Source organism: Gossypium hirsutum, chromosome A11, assembly GCF_007990345.1.
Source record: "Gossypium hirsutum isolate 1008001.06 chromosome A11, Gossypium_hirsutum_v2.1, whole genome shotgun sequence".
Classification (NCBI taxonomy): Eukaryota; Viridiplantae; Streptophyta; class Magnoliopsida; order Malvales; family Malvaceae; genus Gossypium; species Gossypium hirsutum.
The window spans coordinates 5,047,848-5,072,980 of NC_053434.1; the positions used below are offsets into that span (position 1 = coordinate 5,047,848).

The 25,133-nt window shown below is 29.1% G+C and overlaps 1 protein-coding gene and 1 long non-coding RNA gene across 2 annotated transcripts; both read left to right on the forward strand.

The window, feature by feature from the left end:
* Positions 1 to 1,140: 1,140 nt before the first annotated feature.
* LOC107905790 (uncharacterized) lies at positions 1,141 to 2,248 on the forward strand. Its single transcript, XR_001686604.2, has 2 exons — positions 1,141 to 1,666; positions 1,978 to 2,248. It is a non-coding gene; the product is annotated as an uncharacterized lncRNA (long non-coding RNA).
* A 17,760-nt stretch (positions 2,249 to 20,008) lies between these two features.
* LOC107899972 (uncharacterized protein At5g65660) lies at positions 20,009 to 20,795 on the forward strand. The gene is made up of 2 exons (XM_016825706.2): positions 20,009 to 20,422; positions 20,556 to 20,795. Exons 1-2 carry the CDS (start codon positions 20,189 to 20,191, stop codon positions 20,721 to 20,723), a joined length of 402 nt encoding a protein of 133 aa, XP_016681195.2. The 5' UTR covers positions 20,009 to 20,188; the 3' UTR covers positions 20,724 to 20,795.
* Positions 20,796 to 25,133: the final 4,338 nt, after the last annotated feature.

Sequence of the window (25,133 nt, forward strand, 5' to 3'; positions counted from 1 at the left end):
ATGAAATACAATCGATTAATGAACCCTAAAATATAACTAACCTAAGGAACATAATCCGATTACAAATCACGCATGGGGAACAATTAACGTGGCAATAACGAATAAATAAAATGCAACGACGGCATACATGGCATAATAAAATTATTAGAGGCATAAAATAAAACGTAATCCAAAGAAGCAATATGGTATAAGATTATTGTAAAACAATGACAAGCTTAATATACTCACGCAATCATCAAAATATATATCGTAGAATGAATATTTTCGAAGCACATAATGTATAGATTGACAAATTTATATAGAAAATAAGAATATAATTCTTAAAATAGATATTATAGAATACGATTTTGAATTAAGTCACGTGCAAAATGTTTAAAAACAAGTTCATTTAAAAATTGACAAAGCACATGATAACTTAAATAATATATATATAGTATGAAAAAAAAATACATGATGAAATATAATACACAAGGTAGATTTACAAAATATATACATAAATAATTTAGAAGATAATCACTTGTAAATGATATAAAAATACATGCGACGTTAAGTTAATTTTATAATAAAATATATACAATAGTTTTAGGAACGCGCCTATATGCATATATACAAAGAGTACGATGTATGTAAAATTCATAAATTTAATATAATATATATAGACTAAACATAAGTGTCACCAAAATATATAATAAAATAGCTTAAGGGGTATATCATGTAAAATTATGTAATAAGAGATGAGAATAAATTTAAGAGAAAACATAGGTGTAAAATAATATAATATTAATAATATGTATAAAATAAGATGAACCTTATTGTAAAGTATATACATATACCCAAGTGTATAAATGAACATTTTAAACAAACTAATTTAAAAGCAAATAAATGAATAAATATATATAGTCACATATAGATATTTGTTTACGCGTATATAAATGAAAGTATGAATAATAAAATATGGTCATGCAAAACTTAATAAAATACTTCAAGATAGTATATTGAATGGTGAATAATAAGTAAGCCTCAAAAATAGAAGGGTTTCAAAGAATAAAAATGCTGAAAATAACAAAAAACTCAATTGAAACAAAAATGAAACTAAAAGGATCATTAATAAATAAAATCAGTTGCTGAAATTAGGAAAAGGACTCAGTTTTGACGCGCGCGCGAATGCAAGGGACTAAAACTGGCAATATACCAGAACCCAAAATGATGCGTTTAGGCGCTGATTAGATTGCACTCGTGCGCAAAATACAAAGCCGAATTTAAAAAAATTGAAATGAATAAGACACCATTGAATGTCCGTACAAAAAGGAGGGGCTGATTGTGAAATAATACCCTCTCCACGAGAGCACGCGGGTCCTTGGGCGGAGAAACGGATCGGGTCGGGCGTAGTTATACGACACCGTTTGGAGAGCCATTAGGCAGGGCCTAAAACGGTGTCGTTCGAGGTTGAATAAAAGGGCTAAATCGACAGCTTTGGCCGAACCTAAACCCTAACATCATTTCTTTTCTCTCCGGCAGCCCCTAAGCCTCTCCTCTCCAATGCCAAGCCGCAACCATGTCGATGGCCGGCATCCTCAGGCTACATGCGAACACTTTGTGGCCTTGAGGTTCCCCTTAAGTCTCCGATTTCGGCGAAGCAAAGAAGAACCGATGGCTTATTTTCCAGGTAAGGTTTCGTCTCCTTTTTCTTTTATTTAGATGTAAAGAACGAAAAAGAAAATCAAAAAGGGAAATCGAGAGAGAAAAGAGCGTAATAAACCCCGGAGATTCAAAAGCAGAAGATCACCTTGTTCTATTTTTTGCTTTCTATTCCTTTTGAATGTGTGTGTATTCTCTGTGAACGTACCCTTTACAACGATTACAGATCCTGGCTTTATAGCCGAAAAAAGAAAGAGAAAATAAATAAAAAGAATTCGACATTTGTTCTTTGTTTTTTTCTGCTCTATGCTGTTGTTGCGTTTGTACCTTTCTTCGCAGGTACAGGTGTGCGCTCGGGTACGGGGCCGTGTGCTGGCGCGGGCGTGACTGCTGGACGGTACGGAGGCCAAGGCTGAAGCTTGGCTGGTTGCGGTGCAAAGGGGAACCTTAGGGTTCCTGAAGATTGCTTGACCTTTGGGCCAATCGGGCTGTATTTTGGGTCTAGGTTAATGGGCCATTGTATTTGGTTTTGGGTCTAAACAATGGGTTTGGGCTATTGTTATAATTTCAGACTAATGGACTTTTAATAATATTTGTTGGTTTTTTAATATATATATATTTATTATTGTTGTATATTTGGGTTTCTAGTGGGTCCAGGCAATACAATTATCAAAAAGGAAAAATAAAATTATCAAAGATTACCCTAAAATTTAAGAGTTGATATTGAGATTAGTGAATTTTCACTTACAAAGTTGAATATATATTTTTAGAATCCAAATGTAAAAATATTATGCAGGGATCCACATTACATGTGACTCCTTAGAATAATTAAAAAGTTTGTGATTTTTTTTTTGGATTTTCCAAATATTAAAAATCTTATAATAAATTTAATAATTTTAAATAAAATCATATGATACAAACAGTAGAGGTGTGCATGGGCCGGGTGGCCCGGCCTGGCTCGAAGGCCCGCCCGAAAAATGGGAGGGTTTGGGTAAAAATATAGGCCCGAAAAATGGGCTTGGACAAAAAAGAGGCCTGTTTAGAAAAAGGGTCGGGCCTCTGTAAGATTTTTTTGGCCCGGGCCCGGCCCGATTTTAACGTTAAATTATTTTTAAATTATTTTTTTAATTTTATGTAACTTTAGTACTTTTACTTTACTCTTTTTGTTGTTTTTAATGTTATTTTGATATTGTAAAACTTTTGTTATTAATATAATTTGGTTCTTAATTTAGTTCTAATTTGTTTCAAATTTTTAATTTTAATATAATTACTTTTTATTATATTTTTAATTTATGTATTATTTTAAGAATTATTTTAGTCTCATTTTTTATTTGTTTTTTGTTTTAATATTTATTTTTATGTTTTTAAATGTATTTGATTTATTATATTTTAAAGTTTTTTATTTAATAAAAAAGAAAAAAATGGCCGGGTCGGGCCAGGCTCGGGCCTACTTTTTTTCCCGGGCCGAACTTGGACAAATTTTTAGGCCCATATTTTGGATCAAGCCTGGCCCGGGCCTTGAAAATGGACTGGAATTTTTTATGAGCCCGGCCCAAACCCTGCCTGGCCCGGCCCATACACACTTCTATACAAACATCATAGAAAAAAAAAAGATGTAAATATTAGTAAAATGAAAATTTGAAGAGACGTGAAAATTCAGAGCTGGGCAACACTTCTAACGGGCAAACCCATGAAGGGTCTAGACCCAATGAAGGTCGACTGCTATCTTGTTAAGTGTCAAGCCCACTAAGAAATTGAGTTTATTTATTCAGCTTTTCTTTTTATGTCATCAAAGATCAACATTTCAGCTTTAACTTTGGCGATGGAATTATTTACTATGCCAACTCTAAAATAAGGTTTTCAATTATCACACTTCAAATTGTCTTATATATTTCTTCTCTTTTATTTTATTTTTTTGATTTTTCAATCTTATAATCTTGACGGTTGAATATGCTATTAGTCCATATACTTTTATAAAATTCGAGAGTCTTTGTATTTTAAAATTTTAATATTTTAAAATGTATTTTTCGTACCTTTTATGTTAAAAAATTTCGGTATGATCATTATCGTTAATTTTAGTTATTTTTTTAAATTTTTAACCAACATTTTTATTTTTTGTCAATCATATGAAACATCATATAAGGGCAATGAACATGTCAAATCAACAAATTTTGATAGAAAATATTTATGATTTTAATTATTGTTTGGAATTCTTAAATCAAAATAGTTGGAGAACTTAATTTCTAACATTTTAAGTATAAGTTAAATCTCAAAATTTATCAAAGTACATGGATTAATAGCATATTTTAACTAATTAACATGTAATAATATTTACCATTGTACTATTCATGTCCGAAGTTTATGGCTACCTAAATTATCTCCAAAATTCATACTTGGATTCTTTCATTAGGAGCATGTGTTTCAGGATTTTCTAATTCCACATACAAGTAAGACATGAGAAAAATTTTATAGTTGAGGTGCAGTTGTGAGTGAATATGTAAAGTAAAAGTCCATCTTTAGATTTCATACAAGAAACTCTATCACACGTGTATGCGTGTGGAAACTATAAATTTAGAATGTAAATGTGTGTTTAAAAGTAGCATACAATAAATAATGAAATGTATAGTTTTAAACTAATTAATCATAATAACAAAAAAAATATGTACAATATTAAAATTAAAAGATAGATTAAACTGTGAGTAAAACAAACAATTAATGGAGATAATAACTTATGCATGTTAAAACAAAAATGTATAAAATATATCAAAATTAAGCTTTGGTTGAGTGGTGATTTTGTAACAGCCTATTTTCAGTGAAATCGGAACAGTGGTTTCATGACCACAAATCTGAGCTAAAAGAAAATTTTATTTTAAAATTATGGCGTGGTCTATATTATGATAGAAAGGTTGCATGAAAATTTTGATAAGAAAATTTTATTGATTTTGTAGTTAATTAAAAAAAATTGCATTTTCGGGACTCCGTTCCGGTAAACCGGATTCGTAAATATTTTTAATAAATATTTACGAAGTTAGTTGTGTGTGTTGAAGGCCAATTTTGGCCCAAATACAACCCAATATCTAACCCAAACCCGCATGGCCCACTACAACCCATTCTAACCTAATACCTACCCCAATTTCATCAGCCCAACATCATTAAAGCCCAATCACATTCAGCTAAACCCAATTACCCATTTGCCCATTTTTAAACCCCAAACCCATTTACAACCAGACCCAAACCCATCAGACCCACTAACCTAAACCTAGCCCACTTACAACCCCAAACCCAAACAGAAACCCTAATCAACCAAACCCCCCACTCGCCCCCTACTTGCGCCGCACGCCCTTCTGCCCTTGGCTACCACGCCCCACTTTCCTCTGACACTAGCACCATCCTTGGTCACTCCCATACCGTCTGCCACCGCATGCTTCTCCTCACTTCCCTGACACCTCCATACCCTGCAAAGACAGAAGCAGACCAAACAGAATAGGACAAAAAAATAAATAATATTTTCCTAGTTTTGTAGTCGGCTATAAAGCCGAGAAATAAACATCTGTAAGGGGGGGATTCGAAAAAAAAGAGAAGCAAATTTAACCATTTCGGAATAACAATATCAGCAATAGATTCAAACAACAAATAGCATATATCGAATACAAAAAGCAGAGGAAAATACAAAAAAGAAACAAGGAACGAAAACATAAATCGGAAGGTGATTTTGTTTTTTTTTTATTTTTTCTTTATTATCTTCTTAAATCCGTTTTTTTCTTTTCTTCCTCATTTCTAGCATATATATACACATATATTCGAAAAATAAATAAAAAACAAAAAAAAAGTAAATTTTTACCTTTTCCGGCCACCGCGTGCAGTGGCCGGCGCCGGCGCTGGCGACGGGCCGACGATCGGCCGATGGACCCCCCTGGCCGGATCCCCTTCTCCTCTCCCCTCTCTCCTTTCCTTTTTTTTCTTTTTTTTTCTCTTCTTCTGCTGCAAAATGAAAATTTCAAAAAAAATTAACTTTTATAGGGGACCAAAACGCACCGTTTCGGTCCCCCCATTTAAAATTAAAACGGCGCCGTTTTAGGCCACCCGACCCGCTCCAACAGGATCCGCGTGTTTTTTATAGCGGAAGGGCTAATTGCACTTTTAGCCCTTCCGCTTTTCTGTGGTTTTACAATCAAGTTTTCTCATTTTCAATTTGGCCTCATAATTTCCCATGTTGTTCGATTTAGTCCCTCCGTACTGCGCAGCGTTTTGGTGAAAGAGAATATTTGCTGTTTTAGTCCTCCCAAGTTATGTGTGCGTGACACTTTGGTCATTTCCTGCTATTTATTTCTAATTTCGCCCCAAAATGTTGTTTTAAGTTCAATTTAGCCCCTTTGGTTAATTTACTGTTTTATTTCTAATTTATTTGTTTTCATTTTCTGTTATTTATTAGTTATAATATTTATATTTGTTATATTAAATGTATTTACTAAATGTCTTAATGTATAATATTATATATGTATGTGTTTGTAATATACGCATATAGTGTATTATATATAAAATTTATTTATATTATATATATATATATATATATATGTGTGTTTTAAATATTATGTTATATATATATATATGTGTGTGTATTTTTAATATTATCAGTTATATTTTCTTATAACCTTTCGTGTATATATTTTGTATTATCTTATGTACATACTATTATGTGTATATACGTTTTTTTATACCGTATCGAGTATATGTTATTTTATTATTTTTATTCCAACTATATTTATTATCAATATTAGTATATATATTTCACTATACATGTGTATATATTTATGTGTATATAGTACTATTTTCGTATATTTCATTATATTATTTTCATATATTTGTAAATATTGTACTATTCATATATTTCTATGTTATTTTATATATATATCTTTATATTATTTGTTAATATATTTCTTTTTCTGTTTCATGTATATGTTGTTAAATACCATAATATCTATATATATATATGCATATATGTTCTTTTTTCATATTATCTTACGTATATATTTTATCCTTACCATGCGAATATTAGTATATGTTTCATTATTTATGTATATATCTATAATAAGTATATAAATTTGATATATTTATGTATATACTTATGTAATATCATTATTAGTCGTTTTTTTGTATAGGTTTATGTAAATATTTCAATATTATATTATACCCGTATATATATTTCGTGTATTATATATATGTGTTCTTTGTTATATTTTATATATTATATAAATTTTAATGTGTATATACGTTTGTGAAGTATTATCAATAGTTCTTTTTATTATTATCTTTAATATGTATATATTGTGCATATATCATCATTGATTTTTAATATACTTGTCACGCTTATATTCACTTCAATATACTTCTAGTTCTGTCATTTGTTTCATCTTAATTGTTTTTTTTATATTACTTCGAAAATCACAGTCTTGTTTTACAATTAATTTTAATAATCGAGGCAATGTACCGATTCAATATTAAGTCATCGAATTTCATCGCTATGTTGGATGGAATTTGTTGGCTTATGTTAAAGGCGGAACACCCTCCTCAAAAACCGAAAATTTAAAATTTCTCGTCTTTTCAATCGGATCACGATTAAATTTTATATTGAACTTGTATTTTTGAAAATCAAGACAACACATGTTTAAAAGATACCAATTTTGGGCGTCGCGAGGGTGCTAATCCCTTCCTCACGCGTAACCGACTCCCGAACCCTAGTTTGTCTCTGGAATTTGACGTGGATCTAAACTTAGCCTTCATTTTGAAAATAAAGGAATCTAATGGGTGTCTGATCACACCCTAAAAAGATCGGTGGCGACTCCTGGATTATTTTAAAATCAAATTTCAATTTCCAAGTTTCTTAATAAATCGCCACAATTAGCGACCGAGCTAAGCTAAAAAAATTTTACGTCGCTACAGTGTGGTTAATTAGGTTTTGGATAGGTGAATTTGTTAAATTAGGAGCAATTGAGTGGAAGGACTAGATTGAACATAGGGTAAAAGTTGAATTATAGAATAAAGAAAATTCAAGGGACTAAATAAGAAATTACACCATGAATTGACATGTGTGTGGTAAAAATAATTTCCATGTGTATAAATAATATACATATATTAGTAATTATTATATATTTACTTATAATTTAAGTAAATATTATTATATTATTATATTATATTAATTAAATAAAGTAAATAAATTAAATTATGACAATTGTATGGTAATAATAATGTAAATGTGTAATAAATACATATGTACATTTGTAATACATATGTATTTATTTATTATAGATATTATAATATAATAATATAACTAAAATATAATAAACAAAAGAAACATAAGAAAGAAAAAAAGAAGAAGAACAGAATAGAAACGAAAGAAAACAGGGGAGAAAGAAAGAAAGGAAAAAGGGAAAGAAAGAAAAGGGAGAAATTGGGGTTTAAGCTTTCAAGTTCAATTGGTAAGCCAATTTAGTTCCTTTTCTTATAATTTTGATGTTTTTGGAATCCTAGATAAAATACTACTTAGTATATGTTAAAATTTTGAAAGTTAGTAGATTTTTGGACATGGTTTATGTTGAATTAATTGATGAATTAGGGGTTAAATTGATAGAATTTCAAGTTAGAATTAGGTAAAAGATTAAATTGAAGAATAAATTAAAAGTTTTGTGTAAAAAGGGACTAATTTGTAAACTCGTGAAATTTAAAGAAAAATTCTAAATTTTATGAAATATAAGTGCTGTAAATGTGAGATGTAAAAATCAAATAGGCTTGGAACAAGGATTATTTTGCATAGATATTAATTTTCGAGCCTAGGGACAAAAATGAAATTTATGAAAAGTTTAGGGGTAAAATAGTAATTTTGTCTAGAACAAGAGTTGAATTCAAATGAGTATGAAATATGTTGAATTGATGTTAAATTTATTTATATAGACCCGGAAAGATCGAAAAAGGAAAGTGATCGTGGAAAAGAAAAGATATCGGATTAAAAGAGTTTTGATTACAAGTTGCTATCGAGGTAAGTTCGTATAACTTGAATAAGTATGTAAATATGTTAATTTAAATGTTGTATTGTATTGTATATGATGTATGAAATTGAATATATGAATTATATAGATGTGAAATGAAAGAATGATACATGTTAAGAAATGAAAGAAATGATACATGTTTGGAAATTAATAAATGGGTGAAATTCCGTTTGAATATTAGTGATCGATGGATAATGGAAATTTCCCGAAATATATGAGGTTCTGCATATGTTGCAGAAATGGATTGAGCTGGGATGGAAAAATCTGACAAAAGCCTTCTCGAGAATTAAAAGTGAATAGGATTTATTCCTGATTCACTAAAGAAATTAAAGTGAATAGGATTTATTCCTGATTCACTAGAAATATATAAAATGGATAGGATTTGTTCCTGAAATGGTAACTCAAGGTGAATAGGATTTTCCCTAAAATGGTAATCCTAATTCGCTACGGTTACTTGATATGTAACTCGAGAGAGTGCTTGATGATTTAACATCCTAAGGGCTAAATCCTGGATATGAATTGACGAAATATGAAAACGTACACTTTGTGTGTACTCTTAGAAAATCCATCGATAATTCCAATGATTCAACGGATGAGATAGTAAAACAAAACATGAAAAATATGAGATGGAATGGGACAATAGCATGATGAGCTCATCTATGCCTATTGGTACGTTTGTTACTAACGTGTTTGATTGAAATGTTTATGAATAGGTAAATAACCAAAATGAATGGAAATTATGCTTTTATATGATTTAAATATTAAATATGATTGGTAAGTTTGATTCATGTTATATGAACTTACTAAGCATAAATATGCTTATTAGATTTTATTTTCCTTGTCTTATAGTGCTTGAAAGCTCGGAAGAAGTGGAAGACGAGTCGGAGACTTCATCACACTATCATCCTGTCAATTTTGGTATAATAGTTTACTTATTTTGAAAACGGCATGTATAGCTAAATTAATAAAATGATAAATGTTACACAACGTTTGGAAGTTAGCCATTGGTATGGCTAGCAATGATATATATATATAAACATATGAGTTCATAAGGTTATAAATGGTTTTCATACACACATGGATGAAATAGTATAAGTATGGTAAGGAAAAATATGCATATTGATGTGTCATATGGTATATTAATTAAGTATATATGATATTATGTAATAGGTATTTGTGATGTTAAAGTAGAGTTTTCTTACATGAGGAACTAAGTTCATAATATGATAGTGAAGGAAAATAAAAGGGAGTGATAGGAAATACTATAGTGAAAGGAAATAAAGGTGTTATAAACTTAGTCCTTAATATTTTGCACTAAAATAGTCTTACATAATAGCTGTAGTCTGACTTTGAAAATCCACAAAAAATTGTGAAAATTGAATCAGAGGTTGAATTAAATATGAAATTAAATCCTATTGAGTCTAGTTTCATATAAAGAAAACTTTGTAAGCAAAAGAATTTCATATTAAGAGATATTTGAATTTGTGTAAGATAGAGTCAGGATGATTTTGAAATCCCCTGTTCTGATTTTAGAAAATCATTAAAAATTGTACAAAAATAATTATGAGTTATAATTTATATGCTTAGAATCCTTGATGAGTCTATTTTCAAAATAAATAAACAAGAACATCATTCAAATTTTTTAATAAGAGATAATTAATTTTTTGTGAAAAGGGGTCAGGACTGTTGGACAGTGAAACAATGGTTAATTTAAAAAATAAACTGTGCTTATTGGCTAGACCAAAAATTCTTAAAATTTTATAGTAAAAATATATATGAGTCTAGTTTTAGGAAAAATTTAAGATTCTCAATTTGGAGTTTTTTAGCTCAAGATATAAATAATTTAATGACTATGACTCAGGTGGATAGTTTTGTTATGAACATAGGAAAATTTTCGAAATTATGTGTAATTATTCTATAAACTTCAGTAACATATTGTAATCCTATTCCGGCGACGGATACGGGTTAGGGGTGTTACAAATTTAATGTTTTATTAATCTGATTGGCACAGGTTAAAATCCTATCACATACCTATATTAATTGGTTTTTATTAAATGAAAAGACTAAATATCCTCAAATAGTATCATTTATTTAAATTACAGAAGGACATTTCTGTAATTTCTTAACCGAATTGGTGACTCGATTGAGGGTGACACCACCTCAGTAAAACACTTAATAAATAGTAAGTATGAATATATAAATTGATAGAAATAATAAAGTGTAAATAATTAAAATTAAAATATATAAAAACATAAAAATAAAGCTTTAATTGAGTGATAAATTAAATGTTTTATTAATGTAATTAGTTTGAATGTAAATATCACGATATGCATATTTTTGAAATGAAAAAGGTACCATCGAATAATAAAACTTATTTTAATTAGAAAAAAATATTTTTATACTTTAACAATTGCCTTGGTGACCCGATTAAAGGCAACACCAACTCAACAAATCACTTTAATAATTATGGCATAATTCTTGAAAATACCCTCAAAAGTTCATGTGTTATGGGATTTGAATCCTTAACCCTTTTTTTGGGGTTGACACCCTAAACATTACAATTTTTTTTAAAATCAATCCAATTTTAGCGGAAAATGTAAGTTAATCGTTAATTAACCAAATGTAAATGACATGTCAAAGATGTCTTCTCTTATTTTTTTCTTTCTTTTAATACAAAGCTGAACAAAAAATTATTACTTATTTTCCTATGTTTTACCCATTTCCTCCATCAATTTGCAAAGTCTATCCCCTTTTTCTTTTTAAATCTCAATTCATCAAGTGGCGATGATCTTTGAGGTGGGTTTCGCTTTTCATCCATGAAAACCATTTAGATAAGGGAGGTATGTTGCTCTCCCGAACAGCAACAACAATAAGAATTATATTTATACAACTTATTTCTTTTCTCCTCCTTTTTTCTAGGTATTGGTTTTTCAGATCATTAGATAGTTTTTGCTGTTTGTTTACAGAGGAATATAGAAAAAAAAATAGTTCATTTTAGAGGGAGTTTGGATTTCATCATGGCGGTTGCCAAGAGTGTGAGGGCAAAAATCGTCTGACTTTAATTTGGTAAACGATCTAAATAAATCAAAGATCAAGATTAATCCACAAATGATGATACAAAATGAGACGGATGAATGCGAAAGCGGATCGTAAAGTTTATCAAAGTTGCAGATTTGACTTTTGGTTCTAGACGTTCAGAAAAAAACTTGGATTTGAATTTATTAATTCAAAAGAAAATGAATAATAATGAATTGTGTGCTTTGTGTACAATGCAAAGGTCTATATATAAGCCAGCTAAATAAATCTAAATAAAACTCTTAAGTATACTAGAAGTCTAATTTAATCTAAACAATAAGTAGTTTTAAACTAAACTTTCTTGTTAACATAAAACTTTTAAATAACTTAAAATACTGAGTAATTATAAAAAATTGAAATAAAATAATGAGAGTTGATAAATACAATATTAAGCTCATATATAATAAAAAATTAAGAGTAAAACCCAAACCTAATATGAAACCTCTAGGCTTGTGGGATCGATTGGGATTCTTGAAGTGAACTGCATAAGCTTGTTAACATTTTTCACATGAGCTTGTTATCATAGATTGAAAGTTTAGGCCCACGCACAGAATTAGTCTTTTCTAATTCATCATTACTTTAAAATTTATCTTCTTGAAGCTTCAATTATTCTTCTCGATTTTTTTTTATTTGTGATAAAGTCTTGAACGAATAAGTTAAATTTTGTCTTTAGTTACTTGGATTTGGATCTCATAATTGGATCTCGAGATAAACTAAGTTCATCTCTATTATGGCCTTTGAATTGGACTGAGTTGCTCATATTAAATGATGCTAAGACTACTAAAGAAGACATTTTTTTTAAGAAAATCCTGTAGCAATCACTAACAGCAATGGCGATAGCAACATACTGACACAGAATGGGTTTAATGAAAAGAACCAACAACAGACGATGAAAAGGACTGGAGGGCTTAATGGATTTAGCAATTTGGAAAATAGGAGTAATGGCAAGAACGAGATGAGAGATTTGGTTGAGATTTTATTTAAGCTGAACCCCATGGTTGAAGAATTTGTAATAAAGCCTTGTTGCTTTATGTACGACAGTTCCTTGTTAGTAAATCCACCATGGTTGGAAACATAAGGCTACAAAAACTGAAACTAAAAGAAACATGTGTTGTGACTTGTGTTTTTCTTTGATTTTACTGGAACAATAGCTAGAGGGGAAAGAGAAGGAGAGAAGAAGGAAGAAGATGGAATCAAAAATGAAAAAAAATTGTTAAATAAATGATGTCATTTATGACATTGTGCTTACGTGACACATAAGTTATTTAGTTGACATGATGTTTGATTAGTGATTAGCTCACTTTTTTATTAAAAATGGATTGATTTTTAAAAAAATTTGTAATATTAAGGGTGTCAATCCAAAACAAAAAAAAAATTAAAGGCTCAAACCTAAAAATCTATAAATATTGAGAGTATTTTCGATAGTTATATCAGTAATTATATAAATATATGTATTCAGCATTTATCTATGCCACCTAAAATATTTATTTATAGTGCACCCCAACAACAATCTCATCTATTTTAAACTTGTTTGAATTTAAAATGAAAAAAAATGCACTTCTTTAAAAAATTTACAATGTTTTATTGAAAAATTGAAAAAAATAATAATTTGTTTTTAAAAAAATTAGGCTTTTTTTTTTTAATTTTGAAGAGATAAGTTTTAAAATTATGTTTTTATTTATATTTTTAATTATTTGTTAACCTATTATAAGATAAAATAGTATTACTTTGACTTTGAATAATTAAACATTAATTTGATAAAAATAAAATAGTAAGAGTAAAATTGAATAAATATGTAAAGATTTAATTCTAAATTTATTGTTATGTCTTATATATAAAACACTAAAATAATTTTTTAATAAGATTATTTTATTCTTTTATATAATGTACAAAGAACATTTTATTTATTTTTTAATAAAAGAATTACAATACATTTGCGTTTTATAATATTTTTTTAATGAATTACATTAAAAAAGCAAAGCACTAAATAATAATATAATTAGCATAACTGAACTCATGTCACACATGGGGTGGTAAACAGTTGTATTTTCAAATAAATGAAACGATTCGGTTTGCTAATGACCATTAGAAATGGAAAATTGAGTTAAGGAGGAGTTTGTTTGATTGGGAAAATGATCAGTGTAGAGAATTTTGTGAATCTCTTCAAGATGGTAACGTGGAAGCCCTCAAAAAACGACCAATTATTATGGAAAGCTGCCAGCTGTGGAAATGATTCCCCTAAATCTTATTGCACTGCCATCATGTCCTAAGGTCAGACATGTGAATATATATCGGTCGACCTTGCCCCTCCAAAAATGGAAAGTGTTTGTATGGCAACTCATTCGAGGTCGAATTCCAACCAAGGAGGAGCTTGGTTTCATCGGACAGAGCTGTATGCGCTTTTTGTACCAATGATATTGGTAGATGTTCCATGGCAATATTCTTGTATTTGCAAATCTATTGTGAAGCTGATATCTGGTAGGAAAAATTGGGGTGTCAAAGCCATTTCAAGGCTTGCAAAAGCTGGTGTGAATAGAAAGGATCTTTGTATGTTTGTGTATGATTCTGGGGGCTGATTCATCATCGCTTATCAACTCAAGGAAAATGGGCTTTTATCTGTTATCTGTACCAAACCTCAGGTTAAACAATTTTCAAATTAACATTCCAAAATTTTCTGTAGCAAGAGATGTGATTTTGTTTTATACTAGAAACAAGTCAGTTTCAACCATTATAAATAAAACTTAAAGCAGGTCCCCTCATGAAGACAAAACGTTTCAAACTTGAATTGTAGACGGCATTTCTTCTTCCCTAAAATCATGTTGCTATCATAGGATGGGCGAATCGACTCATGATATTTCCTACCTACTTCAATTTTTTATTATTTCAACACTACGTTCAATTCCAAGTTTCTGTCTATTTATTGCTTTCTCTCCTTGTTTGGTTCCTAATTTTGCCCTTTAACAACTTCAAGAGCCACTTGCCTATGCCTGCCTCCCTCGATGCAACTTATATTGAAGTTCGTAGTTACTCTTCCAATAATATTATCTTTAATATTCGAACTTATCTTCTCCTTTTAAAAAAATAATATACCTTACCATTATATTCAACCATTTATAATATTTTAATCATATACTAATTCAGTTCAAATAATTAAAATTTTATTGTTTTTACAAAATAACAAGTATTACTATACAATGGTATTCTTTTATTTATATCTTTTTATATAAAATATTATTATAATAGAATTTAAATCTACAACATTATAAATTTCAAAATTTTAACATTACCATTTTAACCAAAATCGGATTTAATTAGTTTATAATTCTTTAATAATTATATTTTTAAATAATATTTTTCACTCGCATAATCTAATATATTTTTTATTGTCAAATTCAAGCTATTCATCATCGACAATAATAATTAGTCCTTTCATCATAAGTGTTCTCTTAAGAGATAAATAATTGGCCATAAAATGTGTTTCTTTTTCGTGAGCGGGGTTCAAACCCCCAAACCACACAATCTAATATTGTAAAAAAATTCTTACATCTAATATTTTTACTTTAACACATATTTGGGTACATAAATCAAAATTATGACCATGAAACTAATTTAAAGTGCTAAATAGATTCACATTACTTTCATTTGCTAACAGTGTAATGTGAAATTTAGCTCTCAATGTTTACATTTCTTATTAATTTGACCCTTATTTTTTTTAAAACTTAATTTGGCCATTAACCTTTTTAAAAACAGTCATACTTGTTTTTTTAATGAAAACATTGATTAAAAAATTAATTTTTTAACGATGTTGGTGTAGAAGTTCACGTATACTTAATGCTACTATGACATTAATTGTCTTATATACTACGTCAACAAATAATTTACAATTATAAAAAAATTCAAAATGTATATAAAAAAGTTCATAAAAAATTAGCATGAATTACATGTTGATTTTCATGTTAAAAAATTTAACGCGTTAATCAGTATTTTTGTTAAAAGAAGTTTTTGACTTTTTATTTGAATGGTTGATGATCAAATTTGACTCTTTTTAAAAAATTAAAAGTCAAAATTAATTAAAAAACTAAATTAATAAAAAAAATATAACATTATATATTTTCAAAATTATATAGATATGTGTAAAGATGAAAGACAGCATGGCCTAGTACAACAACAAAAAGTAGTCCAAATTTTAGCAATGATATTATACAAAAATTCAACACTTGTAACTCTACTCTGTTCTTGAACTATACCTTCCTCCATAAATGAATACAAGACAAAATATAGTTGAGAAGATTGAATAATGCAGCAGATTCAGAAGTACAAAACAATGGATAAACTAAACTAAGCTTTGACACCATATTTAAATCACAACACAGCACTTACAGACAAATTATAACTTGGTGCCATCCATTGTATTATAACTGATTAAAGCTGTTTCCCTTACACACTTTAAAAGCAATAAAGCAATAAAGGGCAACTCAACTTGTCTCCTACTAATTTTTGCTTCTATTTTTCCCACTTTCCCATCTTTACACAAAACTTGCTTCAATATCAATTTTATATATGTTTATGATAGTTAAAAATATTTACGAAAATAGTTCGGTTATAAATTATTTACAAGAATAGAATATTTAAATAGTATTTTTAAGTGTCATTAACACATTAATTGATATTAATTTTAAAAGTACTCTTATCATGAATTAATCATTTTAAATGAAAAAATTATTTTTTAAGTGATGTCGTTACCTTATTAAATGAGATTTAAATTATATTATCAAAATACAGATAATATGAATGTTAAAATAAAAATAAATATATATAGTGAATAAATATCAATATCAATGCTACTCATGTATCAAGCATGATAGATTTAAAGTTTGAAAAAGAAGAAGATTTAGATATATTAGACCTTTCTTTTTCCTTTTCTTCATACCAATATAAACAATGGTCCCTTCCCCTCCTCCCACACATACTTCAGCTAAAGCAAAGGTAAAAAAATAATTTAATTATAATAATTTGTATGTTATATGTTTATATTCTATTTTTAATGATTAGATTTTAGGGTTTGAGGTTATATTATATGTTTATATTTATATTTTGTTAATTAGTGTTTTGGGATAGTTTGTGAATCAGTTTCTAATAGTGTATGTTTATAGTTTTTGACTCTTTTTTTTCTTTTCATGTTTATAATTTATATATTAATTAATTATGTTCGTATTTTATTTACAATGTTTGTAGCTTTTTTTTTTTAGATAAAAAGTAAATTAACTACGGACCATCTATAATATTAAAAATCGCGTGTTGAGCATCTATAATTAACTTCTCCATCAATAGATCTAGAGTCTTCTAGAATATTATAGAACCGTAAGGAAGATTTCTCATCGAAGCAACCAATTCATAGTATTTGTACTTTAGGGGTTAGCTTGTGACACAGAGAGATAATTAGTGTGTGTGATTGAAGTTTTTTTTTGTTTTTTTTTTATGTTTGTAATTTATATTTTAATTGATTATTTATGTTTATATATATAAATTATTAATTTGTGTAGAATAGAAATTTTCAATTGCAAACATTCGGATTAAGATAATTTATTTGAGTATTTTTTTGTGTAGTTGGTGATTAATATTTTTATGTGGATATTTTATTTAAATAAAATAAAAATAAAATTATTTACGAAAATTAGTTGTGCTAAATATTATTATGTGAAAATGTTATTGTTTTAATATAATATGTTTCTTTAATTTTGTTTGTGCAAATATATCGAAATAGCTTTGTTGATTAGATTAATCAATCACATTGTCATGATGATTAATGTGTTGGTAAAAATAATTGCTACTTGTTATTCATGATTATTTTATAAATTTACAGGTCATTAATATTTTAATTGTCATGTAACACCCCCTAACCCTATATCGTCGCCGAAACAGGGTTACAGAATATTACAGAATATTTCAAAACAAATACAAACATTTCACAGTTCAATAAACATACATTACATAAATTAATCATATAGTCTCTTTTATGGGTCCTTGAGGCTCAAAATACATGTTAGAATCAAATCGGGACTCGATCGGAAACTTAGAAAAATTTTCGCAAAATTTTAAAAATTTTCCTAGTTTTTGCCTATTTCAACCAAAACACATCAGTTAATTGTTTTAAACATGAAACATATGTTCACATATGTGTTCAACTCATTTCATATTATATCATCATTTACAAATATTTCCCAAAATAACAAATACTACATCCAAAGTACATACCATTTACCAAAAAGAAATATACTTCACCACAAAGAGTTCGGGATCAGCTTTGGATGTTAATTCAACGTTCAAACTTTAACCTAACCTGCGCACGGAAACAAACCGTACGCTGAGTATATACATTCAGTAGTATTACTATAATTCAAATTTATAAATAATATAGTAAATTAAGCATATTCAGTTTACACAATTAATCTTTCAATAACCATTTCATAAATTATATTCAATTAAACTCATATACTATCTCATTAATTTCAATTCATTTCATTCTCACTTCTCATTCTGATATCTAAGTCCATTTCATATACATAATCATTTGGTTTATCAATTCATTCAATGCCAATTCTAATTTCTAATTCGTTCATTTACCCCTATTAACTTGACTCGGGTTTTGACGGATACACGGATCCAACCAAACACACAAGTATGGCACCTTGTGCCTCATCGGCCTTGCTGAAGTGAATCGGGTACCTAGTACCTCATCGGATTTAATCCGAAGCAATAAAACGGCACATAGTGCCTCATTGGAATTATCCGAAGCAATATTACAACACATATAGTGCCTCATTGACTCAAGGCCGAAACATCCCTGAACACTTCCAATCTTATGGCATGCCAACTATATTCAACTTAGTTCGACTAGTTAATAGGGTTTTCAATTCACTTTCTCAATTCAATTTCAATCAAATTTATACCAAACACAAATTCTCATATTTTCAATTCAATATCACAATATTTTATTTAATTCAATTCAAATCACTTTCAATTTCCAATCAATGTACATTCAAATATTCACGTAATTCACAATTCAATATCATTTCTTACCTCAATTCCACTTAACACACACATTAATTAAAGTTCAAAAATAAATAATAACTAAATTCGAATTATAGTAATACAAACTGTAATTTCTAGATTTATTCCTCGTCAATATTTTCCTTTCTTTTCTTGGCCGATGTCTCCGGCACAATATTAGCAATTTAAATTTGAACCCTTAAAATCTCCAATTTTTCTTTTTCTTTCTTTTCTCTCTTTTTTGTTTCCAATTTGTTATTATGTTTCTTATGTTTCTTTTATTTAATTAGTTTAACATAATAAGTTTTAGTAAAAAAAATCTCATGATATTTATGCATGTAAACCGCCTAATTATAAAAAAATGATATAATTGTAACTTTAGTCCCTTTAGTTTTTCTTTAATATATAATTAAACTTTTATACTTTATTCAATTTAGTCATTTTTCCTAATTTCTCTTATTTTAAGCTAATTTACCTAATCAAAACCTAATTAAACTTACAACTAACTTCGTAAATATTTATTAAAAATATTTACGAAACTGTTTTGTTAAAACTGAAACCTGACAATACACTTTTTCGATACCCGTAAATTTTTGGGTTGTTGCATTTATATTTAGTTAATATAGTAATTAGTTATGGACAATGTGAGTACCACATTTTGAGAGTATGTATCTACGCTCTAAGCTACCAGTCGAACAAATGTATTTTATTGTATTTGAATGTTACGGGATTTGAAACAACAATATCGATTAAAATAATTGAACATAAGGCTGACTTATGAATAATCATAAGAATTGATTGTAAAAAAAATTGAATTTATGTTTACTAGTATAAAATATAAATTACACGAATATAAAAATGATACAAATTATAAAATTTAAAATCAACCAAAATCAAAGTTTGTTTATTTATTTTTATTCAAATTATTTTTTAAAACTAGTATTTTTATTGAAACGTACTTGAACATTAAATTAAACATTCCAACATACATGCATGTCTCCAAAGGAAAAAACCAAACATACATGATCAATTTCATCCGTGAATTGCTCTTCTTTTCTGGTGTAGCATTTTTTCCATGGGTTCATTGTTTGTGATTGTACTCCAACAATTGGACCCCATCCTATACCGTACCATGGCCGGGACAATTAGGACATTTTTCCATGTACCTTTCCACGTACACCTTAACCCTTTCATTTTATAAATATTATAGATCATCTCCAAAACCCAAATCTCAAAAATATTCATTGTCCATACTCAGCTGTCAGCTTACCTAATTCCACCCCTTCCATTCATACGAGAGAGAGTAGGGACAAACAAACGCCACAACCACCAGCATCAGCCGCAACCGCCGCCGCAGGAAGGACAATAAGTACTATGCGATAATGGACAGTCAGGATCTTTCCCCACCATCACACATGGATGCATCTCGACCCTCCCTTGGTTTCCCTCTCGGCACTGCTCTCCTCTTAATCATCATTTTCAGCTTGAGTGGCTTCTTCTCTTGCTGCTATCACTGGGGCAAATTTAGATCCCTCCGTCGATCTTTCACCGACACAGCCGCCGTTCCAGATGACGATATCGAAGCATCCCCCTCCAAATCTAAGCCTAACTGCATGGTAAAACTTTTCCCTCAACAACATGACAAATTTTCAAGTACTCAATTAACCTTCTTAGATAAAAAAGGGTCTTTCATAGTTTTTGACTTTCAACAATCAATTAAACATGGATTTGGGTTTTCTTGTTTTTCAGGATTTAAAGAGAAACCAGAGCGAAAGCTTGCCTGTTTTAATGCCTGGAGATGAGATTCCAAAGTTCATAGCATTGCCATGTCCATGTGAACCTCCACGAGAAGCTAAGGTTGTAATGGAAGTGCAGAAGACACCCAAATCACCTCGTTTTCCAGTTCCTTTGTATTAGCAAATTTGATTGTTGTAAATATTGAATCCCACTTTAGATTGATTGTTCAATTTGTATAGTGTTCACTGTTTACAGTTTTTCTTGCAAGTAGGTAGTTGTAAATTTATTATGCCATTTTTATTCCTTGACTAACAGAGAGCCAGCTCTGTACGTTTTCAGGCTACAAATGTCTGGAAATTTAGCCATCTGAGGTTAATCAGGTCCAGAATTGTCTATTCTGAATTACAATCCTACATCGTGTTTATCGAAATTACAAACATGGTAAATGCTTTCATAAAAAAAAAAAAGACACAAAATAACAGCAGAAAATTGAGATCCACGTCTCTAACTAACACTTGTCAGTGAAGAATCCATGCACGTCTTAGTCCATAATTAAACAAACCTGACCCAGTTTTATATTGTAAGAAAACTTACAAGTCAAGCAAACTAAAACCGGCATGCTTTAAGTGCATCAAGTCTTTTAATTTGGTTGGTAATATCCAGTTTTCTAGACAATCATATTTAGTCTTAGACACAGTGAATTCAAATTTTGTTAATAAATAAACCACTTAATTACTTTTACATTATTATTTCTATAGTAATTATATTTATTTAATATGAATCCAAATGGAATTGGATAAGTAGCTCAGTTTAAAGAGATTGGTCTGATACAGACTTGGCTTTTCAAAAAGAAAACAAGGGAAGATTTGGATGAAGACTAGTTTATCCTCAGTTTTATTTTTAATCTTAAAAGCTTCCATCCAAAATAGGAATTAATGTCAAATTGGGACAAATTTGGTATTTTAACTCATCCAACGTATGTGGTGGAAGGAATCATTAAAATCATATGGGTAAGCATTCAGTTAATTCAGTTTTAAAATTTTAAAAACTGAAAAAAAAGAAAACAATGGAAGAACCGATTAAAATGTCTTTGTGTAGGCCCGGCCCTGGGGTATTTGGAGATGCAACCACCTATGGTCTAAGGTTGAAAGTAGTTTAATTTAATTTTTAAGGGGTAAAAAAAAGTGTTCGTTTTTCTTTTTTACTTTTGAAGGTCAAAAAAACAAATTTTTTTACCATCTTTTAAGGAATTAAAAAAAAATTCTTCAACTTTTAAGAACTTAAAACCTATCTTATTGTTATACCTAGAGCCCAAAAATATTAAGAAACAGCCTGACTATGCGTCTACTTGTACCTGTTTGGGAGAAATGATAAAAACATGGAATATCAAACATCATGTTATAAAATGAACTGTTAAAAGAATCGAATCTCCTCGGGATTCATGGTATCAATATCTAATAATATATAATAACCCTACAAACATTAAAACCATTTACTGAATTTTTTTTTTACGCTAACCCACTTCGGGTGCCACTGTTTTTATCTCCATATGACCTAATTTCACTATTTACAGCATTATGTATCATTTACGAGTTTCATGTTGATTTTCATTTTTCTTTCCGAGGGTTCTAAGAATAATTTCTTAACATGAAATTAGGAAAATCAACAATCATGAGCTTAAAACCCCCTCTTAAACACTATATTCCTTTCTCTTCGAATGAACGTGAACTTTACCATTTGAAAGCACTTTTTAATAATTTTTTGTACCAATGTCATCGAATTATAATCCCCAAATCTATCTAGAAGACATTCCATTACCTTCAAACAATCACTTTTCACGATAATTTTCTTATAATCTTTTAGCCTAGCAACTTCAAATCCGTAAAGAATAGTCTATAATTCAGCGTTGAAAATAGAACATCTACCCAATTGTTTCCTGAAACCTTCCTTCCAATTTCCCAACAAATCTCGTATAACTTCTCCAGCTATCGATTAATTATCAATTATACTTGTAGACCCATCAATATTAATCTTCACCCAACTATGATGATTTGTTCGATTGATTTGTATTTAATGTTGGCTGGCTGATGTTGGATAATGAAAATCATGGCCAGGCCATGTTTTATTTGTTGATTGATTTAATATTAATGTAATGTTTGGCCTTTTTCTTGAATCGGTACTTTAACCTTTTCTAATCGTTGTCGAGGGGATGGAACTGGGCCATGCTCTTTTAACCTTTGTGTGATTCGAATTTTTATTTTAAAGACCTGAGCGGCTAATGAAATGAAATATATATACTCCGGCCAATCCAGTCATCTGTAATTATGAATAATAGTAAATATACTAGATTTGATGTTGGGTGCTCAAAAAAAGCAGTTTCATCTGCTCCATCATATTCAAAGTAATAGGACGAAAAAGTAGGGACTCTTGTAAACGTACGGATGATAAGCGTTCCATCAAGAGGGACCCATTTCTTGACCAAAATCACATGGGGACACACCCATACACCTTTTTATGGACAATTCTTAGTGGGTTTTCAATCATCTTTACTTTATTCCACACATGTGATCTACAGTTTATCACCATATGAATATACAGTTGTAGGGATTAAATTTATGATACTAAAAATATAATTTTGTTATTTGAATGGTTTATTTTTATAATTTTTAGAAGATTAAATTAAAATTTTATTATTTTTAAGAGAAATTAAAGTGTATTTTAATTTTTATTAATTTAAAATTTTAAAAAATTTAAAGAACTTAAATGATAATTTTTTATTTTAAGGGTGCGAGCTCCGTGACTACTCCCGTGAATATATATACACAACTCAATATTCTTTTCTCTTTTTATTTTTTGTTATTGTTCTTTATATTTTATTTTTCGTGAGTAAATCAAAATTTAATGATAAAAGAGTTAAATATTAAACAAATGTTTTTTTGCTTATTTTAATTATCCAAACAAAGGAAGCGTGCATCATTTTCTTTCTTCTAAAATATTTTTCTTTTTTTATTAACTTCAAAATTTTAGACGTAAATTAAGGATTTATTAGATGCAAAAAATATGAATGTAAAATAAAAGGAATTTTTTTTTCAAAAGATAAAAAAAAATTATTATTGATTGATTGTGATGTTTGAAAACAATATTGGATTGGCCAACATAATGATTCTCAAGGTATCAATCATTTGCCGAGTATGAAAAAACTAGAGATGAACATTTCATGGTAGACTCGAATGCACTTTTGATTAAGAAAAAGTAAAGATAGCTTCAAGTCTTCAATTAATCACTAAATATAAGACATTAATAGCTTTATTTTAAAACACCTTTATTTCCAACACTTTATATATATATATATATTAACTTGGTAGATTTGTTTCTCCATCACTCACATATTAATTTTGTCATGTTTATATAAAAATAGTGAATTAAATATATAAAAAATATGATGGATTGTTTGTGGAATTTCTTAATTGATGTATGATATATGATGATTTTATTTTATTTTTGACAAAAAGCGATATTAATTAGTAAATCAAGTTGGAAAAAGCAAATAAAGATAGGATAAATAGAGTTCCTAAACTCGAGTCATCGGGTTTACTCAATGCAAACATTCCTAGCTCTTTATACTATCATCCAAAGTAGGTGGTTTCTCAGCATTAGCAATATTGGTAATAACGGATGACAGTTAGTATAATTTTTGTAGTTTGCTCTCAATAAAACTTTCATTGTCAAGACATAACCAAACCTTATTAGCGTCCTTATGAATCCAACATAACAAAAAAGATTAAAAATCCAAGCTAATACAAACACATGGTTTAGCATTAGGATCAACTCCCATGATATGATTATGAATGATACAACAAACCAAAACTAATCTACTTGAGTTTGAAAATTCCAAAATGGTTCAGCATCTAATACATGAAACCGTTTCTTCAAAATCTCAAAAACATGTTCAATAGTGATTCGCAATGATGAATGTCGAAGATTAAAGAGCTCCTTTGCATTTTCAGGCCCCTAAGCACTAAACTCTTTTAAATGATATCGGACACCACGATATGGGGTAATATATCCATTTCGGATGCCATATCCAGCATCAGCAAGATAATATTTGCTTACAATTTTACAAAACATTATTAATACTAATAGATTATGAGCTTATTAGAACTATTTGGTATTTAATGATAATTATTACCTTATGGAATTCTTAATCCTCTTGGGCGTGAAAGTGCATCACTTAAAATACGAGAATCATGTGCACTACCTTCCCAACCAGCTAGAACATAGGAAAATTTCAAATCAAATGTAATGGCAGCCAATACATTTTGTGTCGTCCCCCTTTTACGGCTACGAAATCTTCCTTCAATGCTAGGTGGAACGGATGCACGAACACGAGTTCCATCTAATGCTCCAATACAATCTTTAAAATAAGGATAAAACCTTCGATTGTTTCTAATTTCACTAGGAGTTGACTCATCAGGTGATCTAATAACTAGTTTATACAATTTCAAAATAGCTCTCAATACAATCCTAAAGTAACGGTGAACTGTCTCAGTTAATCTATAACATCTAGATCCAATCACTCGAAACCTTACA